Here is a 14,776-nt window from a genome sequence, read left to right as displayed (position 1 = left end):
CAATTGTCTCAAATTATGTCAATTAGCCCATCAGAAGCTTCTAAATCCATGACATAATTTTCTGGAATTTTCCAAGCTGTTTAAAGGCACAGTCCAATTAGTGTATGTAAACTTCTGACCCACTGGAATTGTGATACAGTGAATCTTAAATTAAATAATCTGTCTGTAAATAATTGTTGGAAAAATTACTTGTGTCATGCACAAAGTAGATGTCTTAACCGAATTGCCAAAACTATCGTTTGTTAACAAGACATTTGTGGAGTGCTTGAAAGTGTATGTAAACTTCCGACTTCAACTGTATGCTCCTTGCATATAAAAGCCCGAATGCAAGATCGTAATTTCTATGACACGGTAGAGAAACAAATTGCCCGTAGCCTACTGTACATGGTAAGCTGTAAGTGATGCATCCCTTTTTAGTGTGGAAAACCGCTGTGAGGATTTTTCTACAATATTTGACACAATTACAATCTTTATTGAATAAATATACAATTTCAGCAATTACATGTGGAAATGCGTATTTGAGTGAACAGCAGCAGATAAAACAGAAAGTGAATTCTCTTCTCCCTCTCTACCCGGTTTTAGCTTGCCATCTAGCATGCTAGGTTTAGGATATTTACTAGCCCATACCAGTGACAAACAAGCTATGTTATTGACATATGGCAGCACACAAACAAATCTAGCTCACTTATTGTGCGAGCTAGAATGAAATAGACACAAATTCATTCAGAAGATTATAGCTAGCTATAGCAAGCTAATGTTAGCAGCTGCCTCTTCATCAAGAAGCAACTGTGACAACATTGATCCTAAAATAAAAAAATGTGCTTTCCTATTGAGCAAGTTCTTCTATCAAGCCCTCCCAAAAAGCACGTCTCTGGGGCTTCACCGAAATTCCATCAGATACGCGTCCGTATCCATGGCCGAAGCCCCACATTTCAGTTTAGCCTGCACTTGGCAGGCTGTATAGAAAACTCCCCCGGAGCCACAGAATGTTTGAGATGCTTTAAAAGCCACAATGATGGAAGGGGCAGCATCCACTTTTAGAAGCAACTTCTTGCTGAAGCACTCCTTCCATTGTTAATAGCCATGGAAGCTCAGGGATGAAATGTGACCCGCAGATAGACGAGCAGACGCCCAATTGGCCTGCCTCATTCTCACAAAATGTTTCCCACTTTTACAAAGTTTTTCATTCATCATAACCAACAACGTGGCGTTGTGGGATTTTTTTCAAAAGTTAGAGCTGAATTGGAGCAAACCTCAAACACAACTTTTAGAACAACATAATAGTATAATAATTGATTTCATTTTATAATTTTTTCTTGGTGCTTTAATTTACTAGTATATGTGTTTCTGGCATTGAGAAATAAGTGCCAATAAGTGTTCTTATTGAACATTTTAAATTGACACTTTGGCAATGAGGCCCTTTATCTGATTCCCAAGAGTCAAATAAACGTGTGGATACCATTTGAATTGTCTCTGTGTCCAGTATGAAGGAAGTTAGAGGTAGTGTTATGGGAATCTATCTGCTAGCAAAAACGTTCAGTTTTACCGGTCAGGGAACGTATGGGTTCGTTTCCACAACCAATGTAAAACCAAATATATACGTTCCCACAGCTTCCAAAGAACCAAATATGCTAGCTGGGATATAAGCGGGCACTTACCCCTCTCTTTTCCTCCTCTCTCCCCCCTAGATCTCCCCCCAGAGTGGGCCGTTGGAGGGAGGTACCCTGCTCACGGTGCAGGGTAGGAACATGGGGCGCAGGGCTGATGTAGTGGAGGTCTCCATCGGGATGTTCCCATGTACAATCATTCCTGACCAATACACTGTCTCTGTGGAGTAAGTAAAGGTCTTATGATTGATTGATTAATTAATTGATTTCATTGGTTGATGCATTCATTTGTTCAGTGTCTTCTTGCACAGGTGTCAGAATTTTTGTAATGATGCTGTTGGGGTAATTTATTAAAGCATAATATAGAACAGCACTTCTCATTTAAAAACATTCCGTTAAAATAAATGAGACACTTCAAGGCCCACAACACTATCACCAAGGAGACAGCGGAACCCTGGGTTGACACCTGCACATAGTATTCCATGGAAACACTGTAACTATAGGACCACATCAAAACTTCCATACCGATTTCCATAATGTTCCTCGGATGGAAATGTTTATCTCGTCCCGCTCCACTGGAGCCAATCACGCAGTAGTAGAATGCAGACCAGTGCTGGGTTGACCCACAGGTCTAACCTGTCACTACACACTCCCGAAAACACACACACATTCCAGGTCACTCCAGACCCCGCGAATCAGATTTCACATCAGGGATGACCTCACCCTGCTTGCTCGTCCCTCATTGGTTCCCTGAGCTGGTTGTTATGACAGCAAAATGTTTCCTCTTCGGAGGTAGTGGTGCTGACAAACCAAAACATGTCAGTTTGTCTTACAGCAGGCGCACACACTGAATAGATGCACGCACACACACACACACACCTGCGTGACCTCACCACGACCGTGGCTGAGACAGGTGTCTGTTCGTGTGCTGAGAGGTCAGAGGTCACAGCTGAGTGCCAGAGGGAAGTGTACTGCTCTGGAGAGAGAGAGAGAGAGAGATGAAGTCAGAACGTGTCAATAGTTTCAAGGTAATTAATCATGTAGGCTAAGTAGGGGTAACTAATTCAGTACCCACTCTGGACACATCTGTTGGGGAAAGAGTAGAAATCCAAGCAGTTCAAGATGCCAACTCTTTCATATCCTTGAGTGTCCTGGTTGGCTCCCCTCTCTACCTCAACACATACACGCACGCACCAAGCGTGTGCACACGCACAAGCACACATACCGCCTTCCTCGGGCTCCGTTGCTGATTATCCTGGTCCCCCTCTCTGGGTAAATATCCAGAGACGTTGCTCATAGTAGCCAAAACATCACGTGCTAGGTCGCAAAATATTTCCTCTCTGGGCGGTGGAGGAATGTAAAGCGAGGTTCTGTAGTAAAAAAAAATCATGTATATACTATAGTAAAAACTGTAGTGTTTTTGCAGACTGCAGTATACTGTTCTATTTACTGTAGTGTTTTTGCTGAGTATAGTATGGTATACTGTAGTATTTACTGTAGTGTTTTTGCTGAGTATAGTACGGTATACTGTAGTATTTACTGTAGTGTTTTTGCGGACTATAGAATGGTATACTGTAGTATTTACTGCAGTGTTTTTGCGGACTGTAGAATGGTATACTGTAGTATTTACTGTAGTGTTTTTGCGGACTATAGTATGGTATGCTGTATTATTTACTTACTGCTTTTGGGGACATTACTGTAGTCCAGAAAGAAAACGCCACATGGAAATATATTAATCCATTTATTTAACAATGAATAATGCAAGTCTTGGCGATATAGGCTCTGCTCCTTCAGGGTAGGTCACTGCCCAAGCAAAGCGTCAACACAGAACCTAAGGTGGAGGCTGGGGTGGTGGAGGGAGCAAGAAGCCAGTGCATAGTAGCAGTAAACGCAAGCGGCAGCAGGATTATTGAGCAGACCCGGTCAGCTTAAATAGGCCGCCAAATAAGGTAGGCGTGATTGATACTAGTCTCTAATTGATGCCATCTCAGCTGATGCGTCAGCCTGAGGCGGGGCATTCGGGTTTCCTTTCTGAACTGGCTCCGCTTAATTATTTACTAAAGTGATTTGGTTTTATTATTTTTGACATAGAAGTGGAGGGCTTTCATCGTGAGGAAACTTACTGGAGAAATACTAAAAGAACATATTTTCCAAAACTAGGACTGGATTCTGAACGTAGAGTTCAGAGCTTCTGCTCTTTTCTATAACTTGTAGGGAACACAATATATGAACCCTACTTGACATGTATGTTTCTCATTTATGGGTGGCACAAATTGGGATATGAGGGAGGGGAATTTGCACTGTTCTTATGTGGATAATACTGTAAGGTTTACTATAGTATTCTACAATATACCACAAAATGCTATACTGAGTACTACACATGATCGAGGGATACTACAATGTTTAGTAGAGTTTTCTACAATATACTACAGTTTACTACAGAATTCTATAGTAAGTACTGTAGTATTCTATACTACACTTTCAATCAGTTGGCCATTTATAGTTCAAATCTGCAAATGACTACATTTGTCTGCTTTGAAGTTAGACAATAGCCATGTACTCAGTCTTTCTGGCATTAAGCAGTTTCAGGTGGAATAGTTTTTTTTTGTTGTCATCAAAAGCCAGTTGCAAATCCTGAAAAGCCTTCCCCATTCCGAGGCACAGGAGTAAACACGTGTGTCGTCAGCATACAGGTGGAGTTTTGTGGAGTTTACATTTATATTTCTACCCACGTCATTAATCATCCCGGCCAGATGCTGTGACTCATATCCACAGCTATCTATCCACTGTAATAATACAGACTAAGCAGACGAGAGCTGCTTTTTTGCTGTTTCATCTGTGACCTATACTTGAGCTAGGTTTCACATTCATTTACCAAAAATGATGAATCATTTTCCCTAGAGGGGATCCCATTGCATTGAGATTTAAACTCTCTGACGTGGAAATCTGTCCCGAAAGCTGTGAATTTGGCTGCAATCAGTTACTTGTTTCAAAACAACAAACAACTACTGGGACTTGATCCAGCTCTATGAGCTCCTTGATCCCCTTCAGACCCATCCTTCAGCCCAGCCCTGTTTCTGGTCTTGCCCTGTCTCTGGGGTACCTATCTCATGTGACCCTCAGATGATCAAGCCTCCTGTCAGTCAGCGACTAGACCCCTGATTGGGTTGCCAGGTATTTATGGCCGTTATAGAACCAACCACCTGACTAAATAAACTGCCCGCACGTGCTGAACAAGAGGAGGGTGAAGGGATGGGCTTCGAGCCATGCAGGGTTGGGGTGGGGCGTCATGGCTTCCCATGTGTTTATTTCTGTGGGGAGTCATTGTATCATAGCCTGGTCCATGATCTGTACCGTATATGTTTTAGCCAGTTCCTCCGACTGAAATACAGCAGGGCCAAAGCACATACAGATCCGGGATCTGGCCTTGCAGAATGTTTTCTATTGCTCCATCACTGGATGGATAATCCCACTGCGTCCCTCTGGTCCCAGTACTGTGTGACAATATGAGGCTTAATTAGAGCCATGAGGTTATAAAACAAACATCCAGTCAGCTCGTTAAGCCCCTCTGTGTTTCGCAGCATCTGGCCAGGGGGGCTTTGAAGTCCCCCTCCTCTGGGTTTAGCCAACACTGTGCAGTACTTACCATAGATATTATTACGGAACCTCTAAGGATCTCTATTGTAATGTCTGTGTTTCCCTTTTTTCTAAAAGTTGTGAAACTCATGAAAAAAAAATATATATATGTAATCCACAGTTGACACAAAAACATCCTAAAAGGCAATTGCCAGAATACTGTGCTGTTCCTGTAGCGATGATTTTGGTCAGTGTTGGTTCAGATTAAGGGTGTCTGCTGACCTTACAGTTTTGCGTTCTATCTACAGGCTGGTGTGTGTTACTGGGCAGGCCGTTGATCCCACAAAGGATTTCGTCAGAATTACTGTGAACCAAAAAGCAACGGGGTTGTCCAAAGAGGCCTTCTCATACTTGGTGAGTTTGTTCTATCCTCTCTCTCTCTCTCCTGCTCTCCTTCCCCTCTCTCTCTCTCCTTCCTCTCTCTGTCTCTCTTCTCTTTCTCTCTCATTGTCTCTCTCTCTCTCCTTCCTCTCCATGTCTTCCTTCCTCGTTTTTCCTCCCCTTCTCCCTGACCTGCCTTTCCATTTTCTTCTTCCTAATCATTTACAGTATTTCTTTGCTGTAGTCTTTCTCTTTCTCTTGCTGATTAAATCCACAATCTCTCCATTCTTTCTCCTCCCTCCTCTCTCTCTCTCTCCCCAGTCCTTGTTCATACTGGGAAAGTGTTCCCAATGTGTCAGTTGAATGTTAACAGATGCGTCTTGATATTCAGGAATGCAAGTGTGTGGGAATCTTCAAACGTTCATTAGAACAGCAACTAAGCACTATTGTCATCCAGAACTCGGTGCCAGCAAAAACAAATATGCCGCTTGTTGAAATGTCCCCCCTCTTTGAATTCATGACCAGCCGAGGCTGGCTGCTTCTTCTGCTAATTGACCCTGACCAACACTGTCTCCCTTTGGATTAAGACTACACAGCCTGTGGAAATTCCCATCTAAGCCCTCTGTTTCTTTCTTTTGGTCCCATGTTTCATGAGCTGAAATAAGAAATCATAGAAATGTTCCATTCACACAAAAACTTGTTTCTCTCAAATGTTGTGCACAATGTGTCCCTGTTCGTGAAACACTTTTTGGGGTTCTGAGAAGTCCTTTCTGCCCCTTGCCACTTTCTGGGATGCTGCCCCAGGGTGTGCGGGAAAGAAAGGTAGAGAGGGGAGAAGGTGATTTCTGAGGAAAAGGGAAAACTGTTCAGATCCAAACGGAGACCGGATGTGTGCCTCCTTTGCACCTCCTTCCTCAAATATCGGGCCGGAAACATCTGCCTTTTCCTTACACACACACACACACACACACACAATAGACACCCCTGCCCCGTTCACACACACACACACACACAGGAAGTGGATCGCGTCAGTGAGAATGAGAGGTCCTCCCTGGAGCCAAGGTTCACAGAGGGGAGAGAGGCTTCGGAAGTCTCCAGAATGCTGATGCTGTAGAACTGTATAGCTGTATAGGGATATCTGTCTTAGCCCCAGGGACCTGTCCTGTGTATGTGTGTTTTATGTGTGTGTGTGTTGCTGTACTGCTGGATAGCAAAATATATCCCAGCCCCAGGGATCTGTCATACGTGGCTGAGATGAACGCAAGGCCATAAGGCCTCAGTGCAGAACAATACTGAACTGCAGGGGTGGGCTACTCAACTTTAGTTTCCCAGGGCTGCAGTGTCCACAAGTTGTCAAACTGAAAATGTGTTATACTCAGCAACTTATTTAGCTGAGGAAACCAAGCATATGGTATATATACTGTAGACATCTACTGTATAGAATATGATTTGACTCATTCAGTTGCAGTGCCACAATGATGCAACACCAGCAGACTGCTGCCTCAGAGGTGTGGACAGTACATGACAGCATAACGACAACGTAGCCTCATGGCACATGAATACCAACACATATGTCCCATCTCCCTCCCCAGGTCCCCAAGCTGCTATCCATGGAGCCTAGAAAGGGCTCTCGTTCTGGGGGAACCAGGGTTACAATCAAGGGGGAGCACCTGGACACTGGCTCCCAGATCAGAGTCAAGGTCAATGGTACCCAGGAATGCACCATCCTCACGTGAGTCTTGCTGTGGGATTCGCAGTACATTGTCATCACTGTTGAACTTGCGTATGTTGCTGTGCAGACTCTGATGGCTTTCTGGATGCTGAGTGTTATTCTAAAGGAGACGGCCCAGTTGAGTTGTTTAGTTATATCATGTGTGAGATATTGTTCTTTTTTTCAGCTGATGCATTTGAGGGGCTATTTTTTGAGAGGATGTTTTTGTTCTTGGATATATTTGTTATGGAAGCTCTTAGTGTGTCATTTTATGATGCTGATTGTGTGGTATTTTTCTGTCGTGTGTGTGTGTGTGTGTGTGTGTGTGTGTGTGTGTGTGTGTGTGTGTGTGTGTGTGTGTGTGTGTGTGTGTGTGTGTGTGTGTGTGTGTGTGTGTGTGTGTGTGTGTGTGTGTGTTCCAGTCTAACTGAAGACACCATTGAGTGCACCATGCCTGCGGCCCTGCACGCACACACCGAGGCGGTGTCGCTGTGTGTGGAGTTTGAATACATACCCTGTCAGCGCTCTGAGCTCCTCACCCAGTACATTTATGAGAAGAACCCCAGCATCAGCTCCATCAAACCCAGACAGAGCTACCTCAGGTACAAACACACAGTGCGTCATAATGTCTATGTGCTGGGCAGTGGTTTTGGCGATACATTTATCAAACACACTGTTCCATTGATTATGCAGTGTCTCATACATACAGTAGAAAACTGTACCGTCAGTGTCCTGCATTGTTCCGTTGATACATCTAGCATTCCATAGATTCTATTTATCCAGTGTTTCAAAGATAATCCAGTGTTCTGTTGACAACAGAGTATGACAGCATATAGAAAATAGGATTTCAGTCACTATAATACTCTCGTAGTTCCATTCTACCACAGACACTCTCTTGGAGGGTTTGACTGGTATCCCACCCAGCCACAGAGATGACATACTGAGTTAATGTCTTCCTGATGTATGCTCTGTAGCTTCTCCACCGGGTTTGCATGTGCATGCGTGCGTACCTGGGTGCGTGTGTGTGCGTGCGTGCGTGTGTGTTGGTTTGAAATGACACCGCATGTGTGAGACAGACCTATGAGGGAGGGAATGGTGGGTCGGATTGGCTTGTGTGCCGACTCTGACTGTGTGTGTGTTTGCACTGTCTCTGATTCTGTGGTTACGTGCACGTGAGTTTGTGCTCTCCGTCGCTGACCAGAGTGGTTGTTTGGGTGTGTCTCTGTGTTCTATGTTTTTTAACCGTGTGTGGTTGTGTTCCAGTGGCGGTCGGACCATCACAGTGACGGGGCAGGGTTTTGACCTGGTTCAGAGCGTCACTATGGAGGTGCTAGACATCGGACAGGCGGTAAGTAACAGCAGGGAACGTCTCAAGCGTGAATAGATAAACTCCTGAAGTAGCTAACATCTTAGAAGCGAAACTTGAAGAACGGACTCCTGCACAGGGTGTACACTTCGAGGTGATGAAGTTTTTTTCTCTCTCATCCTCCTGGTCCCTCTCTAGGCCTGTAAGGTGCAGCCTCCCTCCACGATTACATGCTCCTCCCCCACCTCTAGCCAATCTCAGCAGGCCACGGTAGAGTTCTTCCTGAATGGAGTCCTCTACACGGGAGACAGCCCGGTCTTTTACGGCCCAGGCCAGGAGGAAGAGGAGGAGCCTCACGGAGGTCACTTCCTGTTGGAGTACGTGGAGGACCCTCAATTCTTCACCGCCAACAAGGAGAAGCTCATCAAACACCACCCCGGGGAGCCGCTCACGCTCATCATCAACGTATGTGACAGCCCAGCGCACTAATGGGAGAGGGTGGGGAGTTTTGTAAGTGACAGTTTAGTCCACCAAAATGGGAGAGGATGGAGCAGGATGAGAACTGAAAGGCACATTGACCAAGGTGATTAGTGCACTTGCTCTCGGAACTGTCCAGTCCTGTCAATCTGACTTCATTCTGAAAATAGCAATCATGGCTCACTGTCTTTGTATTCATACTTTAAAAAGATAAAAGACTGTGTCGTTCTGAAACCCGGGGTGTGTTGAGTTGAGGCTGGGCTGTTCAGAAAGAATGGGATTACAGTACAGGACATGACCGCCACCTCTTAGCAGATAACTCAGTCAGACATCTTTGTGTGAGGTCCTGTCTGTATTCTAGCTGACCTAAGCTACTGCCTCATAAACGACTACCTCATATATGAGAGAGGACCGAGGGTCTTAATGTTAACAGTCATTAAAAACTGCTGGATCTCCACTGGTGCTAGTACAGACCCTGGGTGCCGCCAGGATGAGACACAGACAGGGAAGTTACAGAAATGGGTTCTCTCTTTCTGCCCCTCTCGCTCTCTTTCTGCCCCTCTGTGCGTATGTGTGTGTAAAGCTGGGGCCCTTACAGGAATTTCTGCCTCAGCCCTGTCTACTTGGGTGATGTAGGGGCAAGGGGGTATTCAATGTTGCTTCTTGTTTTCTTGACGAAGGTGGATTCCACTTTGGGTGGACCAGGCTGGATGTTTGTGGGCTTATCCAGGTTCAGATAATGTTGGATGGAGTAGAACGTGTTTGTTTGATGGGGATTGTTGTTTGGTTAGATCCTATATTAAGGACATCTGTTGGAATGTGGGTGGGTTTTGTTTGCTTTCATCCTGTTTTGGTCCTTGGAATTCATTGTTTCATGTATGTGTTTTGTCTGAGTGTGCATGTTTGTGTGCCTGCCTGTGCATTATGCAGGTGTGTGTGTGTGTGTGTGTGTGTGTGTGTGTGTGTGTGTGTGTGTGTGTGTGTGTGTGTGTGTGTGTGTGTGTGTGTGTGTGTGTGTGTGTGTGTGTGTGTGTGTGTGTGTGTGTGTGTGTGGGGAAGTGTGTGTGTGTGTGTGGGGAAGTGTTTGTTGACAGAGACCCAGGGGGTGGCATCCTGCAGAGGGGACAGTACATGGTCCTGAGGGTGTAATCACAGAGAGGAAACACTGGGGATAAACATACAACCTCTCCTCTTCTCCTCACACAGCAGCACTGATGGGTGGGTGGGTCCGTGAGTGCGTGCGCATGGAGGGGACCAGTGCTCCTACAGTGCATTGATGAAGGAGTGGCTGGGGTTTTGATGGACAGTGTACGTCATGACAGTCAGTGGGTTAGTCAGTTTGGAGAAAGTGTTCTCTCCATGTCTACTGTTTGATTCTTTAAGATGACCTCTCGCCCCGTGTGTGAGGAGTGTTGTGATACTGAATGAGTTTGGTTCTGGACTACTCAGTGGGTGTGTTTATGTGTGTGTGTGTGTGTGTGTGTTTATGTGTGTGCCTGTGCTTGTGTGTCAGCTGTGCCTATCCAAGACAGACCATGGTGTCCCTAGAGCTCTGACTGACAGATGGCTGTTTTTGTTTGGGTCTGGCACAGAAAGGACCGAGCAATCTGGAACTGGCGCCGGAGGAATACTCAGTAATGATTGGCTCCTATCCCTGTGACATCAGCTTCCACAACGACCAGCTGTTCCACTGCAGCATCAACGGATCGCTGGGCTCCAGTGAAGGAGAACTGCCTGTCACCGTAAGTACATCTGCATTATATTTTAAGGCTACTACTTTGGACCACTTTATTATCAATGTTTTGAAACGGTGTCCGGTTTGGTTTAACTACCAACTTAACTGTGCCTCGATGATTCGGCTGAGAGCAGAGGGACGAGCAGGATGACAGGCCACTCTTGGTCAGGGAACAGGGCGTAACAGTAAACGAATCAAAGAGTAAACCAATCTGATATCTGCTCATCTGTTATCTGCTCATCTTTTGTCTGTCTGTCACGCTGTCCACCCGAGTCATACGTGTAGGGGGACACAGGCACGCAAAGCATGTGCGTAAGCCTGCATGCAAGCGTCAACACACACACACACACACACACTCTGGGCTTCAGCTGAAATTACACTTTCTCGGAAGGGACGTTAGGACTTGCCCATATGTTTTTTGTTTTGTCTAAGAAGTCTCTCTATAATAGAAGGGCTCAATCAACTAAACCCTGCTTTGCTCTGATAAAGACCCACCCTCTCTCTTCCTCTCTCTCTCTCTCTCTCATTTTACTCTCTCCCCCCACTGTCTTGTCTGTTGCACATTTCAGTTTTGAGAGGGCTTATTAGGGAAAATAAGGCCGTTGAGAGCAGTGGATTAGAATGGCCATGTTTGTCTGTCTGTCTGTCAGTCTATGTCCCTCACAGACAGTCAGTGAGGCGTGAGTCACAGAAAGAGAGAGAGGGAGGAATGGAGTGTAGGAGGGGAAAAACTCTCTCAGGATGTCCATAAATAAACACATGCAATTAGCAGACGAACGCAGAGGACAGGGGTCAAACAAGATGTCAAAACACTAACGGTTGGGCTGCCCTCATCCCTCGTGTGTGTGTGTGTATGTGTGTGTTTAGATATTTGTGTGTGTACCGGTAAATGTGTATATTTGTGTGTGTGTGTGTGTGTACGCTAGCTCCCCCCAGTTTAAAAGATATGCAAATGCTTAGCTTCTGGGCATTAAAACAACCTTTATGATTTATTCAGTGACTTTTCAGTGGCATACTAGTACCTATTTTTACCTCCCTTTTTTCCCTTGGCTCAGAAGTGAAGCTGAGCCTTTGTATGTGGGAGCTGTGTGTGAGGGGTTGTGTGGGCTGCTGTACCCCAAACCAAATATGAACACAGAACAATGGCATTTCTTTCCAACACTCGTTCTTGCTTTATTTTCATGGTTTGGAGAAAGAATTGGTCATACCAGAGAGAGACCCCGCAGAGAGAGAGACCACTCGTACCCCTCCTCAGTCCAGGAACAGAAGGATATGGGGAATAGGACCTAGAAGCAGACATTCTGAATTTTGTCAACAAGGTTGCGATAGGGAATTGGGTTGGACAACCAGAAAGCAGAAGTGAAAGTCATCCCTCCAGTCACATCTGTTTACCCTGAACTGGCTGACTAATACCATCACACACATTCCAGTGTGTGTGTGTGTGTGTGTGTGTGTCATGTTAGCCTGAATGTGTATTTGTCTGATTGTGTGTGTCAATGTGAGATTGTGTGCATTTCTATTCCTCAGAACATATGTTTGCATTTGTATGTTGAAACAGGCCTGCTAAACACCGTTCTCTCCCCTCTCCCCTGAATCCTCTCTCCTCTTATCTCACCCTTTCTTTCACGCTCTCTCCTTTCTTTACTCTTTCTCTCCCTCTCTAGGTGCAGGTGGGTAACTTCCAGAGGATCATAGCCAAGGTGCAGCTGGGTGGTAGTGAGCTGGCCATTGTGGTGTCCATCGTGGTGTGCTGCGTCCTGCTGCTGCTGTGCACTGTGGGTAAGTGTCTGGGCTGGTGACGTTGCCGGGGATGATGGATGTCTGGGCTGCCTGGCGACGGATGCTCCAGATGTGAGGGAGATAAAAGGATCTCTGGGGTTAGGGTCTCTCTCCCCCAGTCTACACAGCACAAAGACACCACTGTTACCACTGCTCCCAGTGTGTGCGTGTGACGTCTGTGTTTGTGTCTGCGGGTGCGAATGTTTGTTCTCACGTAGTTGTATGTCTGTGTCTTTTTTAATGTGTTTGTGTGTGTGTTTCTTCGACAAGTGTGTTTTTATTTCTCTCCAGAAGCTGTTTATGTATGGAGCTTTTACAAATGGCGCATGTCCTGATTCATTACAACATGTCAACCTGTGATAACAGGATATGGCTTCAAAGATATCTATTTATTGACTCGTATGTCTCTTTCTGTGTGTTTCTCTCCCACATACTTTCCCTCATTCCCTTTTGTCCATCCTTCTTCTCTCTCGCCCTTTTCCTCTCTCACTCCATCTCCCTTGCCCTCTCTTGCCCCATCTTTCTCTCTTTCTCTCACTCTTTCTCTCACTCTCACTCTTACTCTCACTCACACACACAGCTCTGGTGGTGTACTGTACTAAGAGCAGAAGGGCGGAGCGCTACTGGCAGAAGACTCTGCTGCAGATGGAGGAGATGGAGTCCCAGATCAGAGAGGAGATCCGCAAAGGTTCAGAACCACACACACACACACTTGCACTCTCTTGTACTGGCAGAAAGGCAGGCGTTTCTGTGTGATTCGTAATGCTACCAGCAGGTCTCTCTACACTCAGATGTTATTAAAGCTCCATTGAAGTCTCACTCATGTTCTCTGATGTTCCTGGGCCAAGGCTACATGTGGGGAAACAGAAAACATGGACCTTCACTTAGGGATAGGGCTTTTATGTGTGTGTGCTTACGTATGTGTGTGTCTGTGCAGATATGTGGTGGCAGCAGTTGAAAGATGTGTGCATAGTTAGCGTGACTCATAAAACACACAGACTGAGCAGTGATCACTCACTCACACACACACACACACACACACACACACACACACACACACACACACACACACACACACACACACACACACACACACACACACACACACACACACACACACACACACACACATGGTGGTCACACACCGCTTCAGATGGAGGGGGGTCACTGTGGGCCAGTTTGAAGGCCACAGAATGTCTGAGCGACCAGATTTATAGGACAGATAGATAAAGATGGATAAATAAAGAAAGAGAAATGGAGAGGGGGAGATGTAGGAGCAGGAGTCAGGGACATGTTTCTGTGAGGAGAGGTGTGGGAGGAGGATGAGGGAAAGAGGAGGAGGGTAGGTTTGTTAGAGGACACATAGATGTGTGGGAAATATACCATGACAGCGCAACACACAAGGTGTGGAACAGTGGCAAAGGTACCCACAGGACAAACAGAATAATATTAGTCTGAGGAGATATTAAATAGCATTAATACAACAAAAATAATTCAAAACACACTCCTTGTCAGGGGCAGGGGACAGGTTTAGGAAGGGAGTAAAGAGGCTGGCATATTGCAGGGACAATTTAACTAGGCAAGTCAGTTAAGAACTAATTCTTATTTACAATGACAGCCTACTGGGGGACAGTGGGTTAACTGCCTTGTTCAGGGGCAGAACAACAGATTTTTACCTCGTCAGCTCAGGGATTCGACCCAGCCAACCTTTCCTTTACTGGCCCAACGCTCTAACCACTAGGCCACCTGCCGCCCTAAAACCAGATCACACGTGTCAAACTCATTCCACGGAGGGCCGAGTGTCTTCCGTGTACTCGATTGATGAATTAAGGTCACTAATTATTAATGAACTCCCCACACCTGGTTATCGAGGGCTTAATTAAAAGGAAAAACCAAATACCTGCAGATACTAGACCTTCCATGGAATGAGTTTGACATCCCTATCTAGATGAATGAGAATAGTTTGGTATGTGTGGGAGTGATAAGGTGTGTGACTGAAGAGCATTGGAATTTGGCTGTAGAGTCAGTCATTGATGGTCAGGCCTGACCAAAGGACTATTTGTCAGGGGATGTATTATCCCGAAGGGAAACGCTAAGAGGGAGTTTTGGCCTGACACACACACACACAGAGATACACACACACACACAGAACGTCTCCATGGTGATTATTGTATGAAACGTCTCATCCTGAGGAAGGAAGAGCT

General features: G+C 45.6%; 1 protein-coding gene across 1 annotated transcript in view; it reads left to right on the top strand.

The window, feature by feature from the left end:
• LOC120059514 (plexin-D1-like) overlaps positions 1-14,776 on the top strand; it is a 100,012-nt gene that overhangs the window by 67,025 nt on the left and 18,211 nt on the right. Inside the window, exons 13-21 of the mRNA XM_039008633.1 lie at positions 1,689-1,834; positions 5,492-5,597; positions 7,157-7,296; positions 7,698-7,877; positions 8,539-8,623; positions 8,780-9,046; positions 10,651-10,800; positions 12,458-12,572; positions 13,153-13,260. Of these exons, the coding sequence (XP_038864561.1) occupies positions 1,689-1,834; positions 5,492-5,597; positions 7,157-7,296; positions 7,698-7,877; positions 8,539-8,623; positions 8,780-9,046; positions 10,651-10,800; positions 12,458-12,572; positions 13,153-13,260 (1,297 nt within the window). The remainder of the gene's footprint in view (positions 1-1,688; positions 1,835-5,491; positions 5,598-7,156; positions 7,297-7,697; positions 7,878-8,538; positions 8,624-8,779; positions 9,047-10,650; positions 10,801-12,457; positions 12,573-13,152; positions 13,261-14,776) is intronic.

Source organism: Salvelinus namaycush, chromosome 14 (genome assembly GCF_016432855.1).
Source record: "Salvelinus namaycush isolate Seneca chromosome 14, SaNama_1.0, whole genome shotgun sequence".
Classification (NCBI taxonomy): domain Eukaryota; kingdom Metazoa; phylum Chordata; class Actinopteri; order Salmoniformes; family Salmonidae; genus Salvelinus; species Salvelinus namaycush.
Note: the sequence above shows the minus strand (reverse complement) of the source record. Positions and strands in the feature narration are given on the sequence as shown.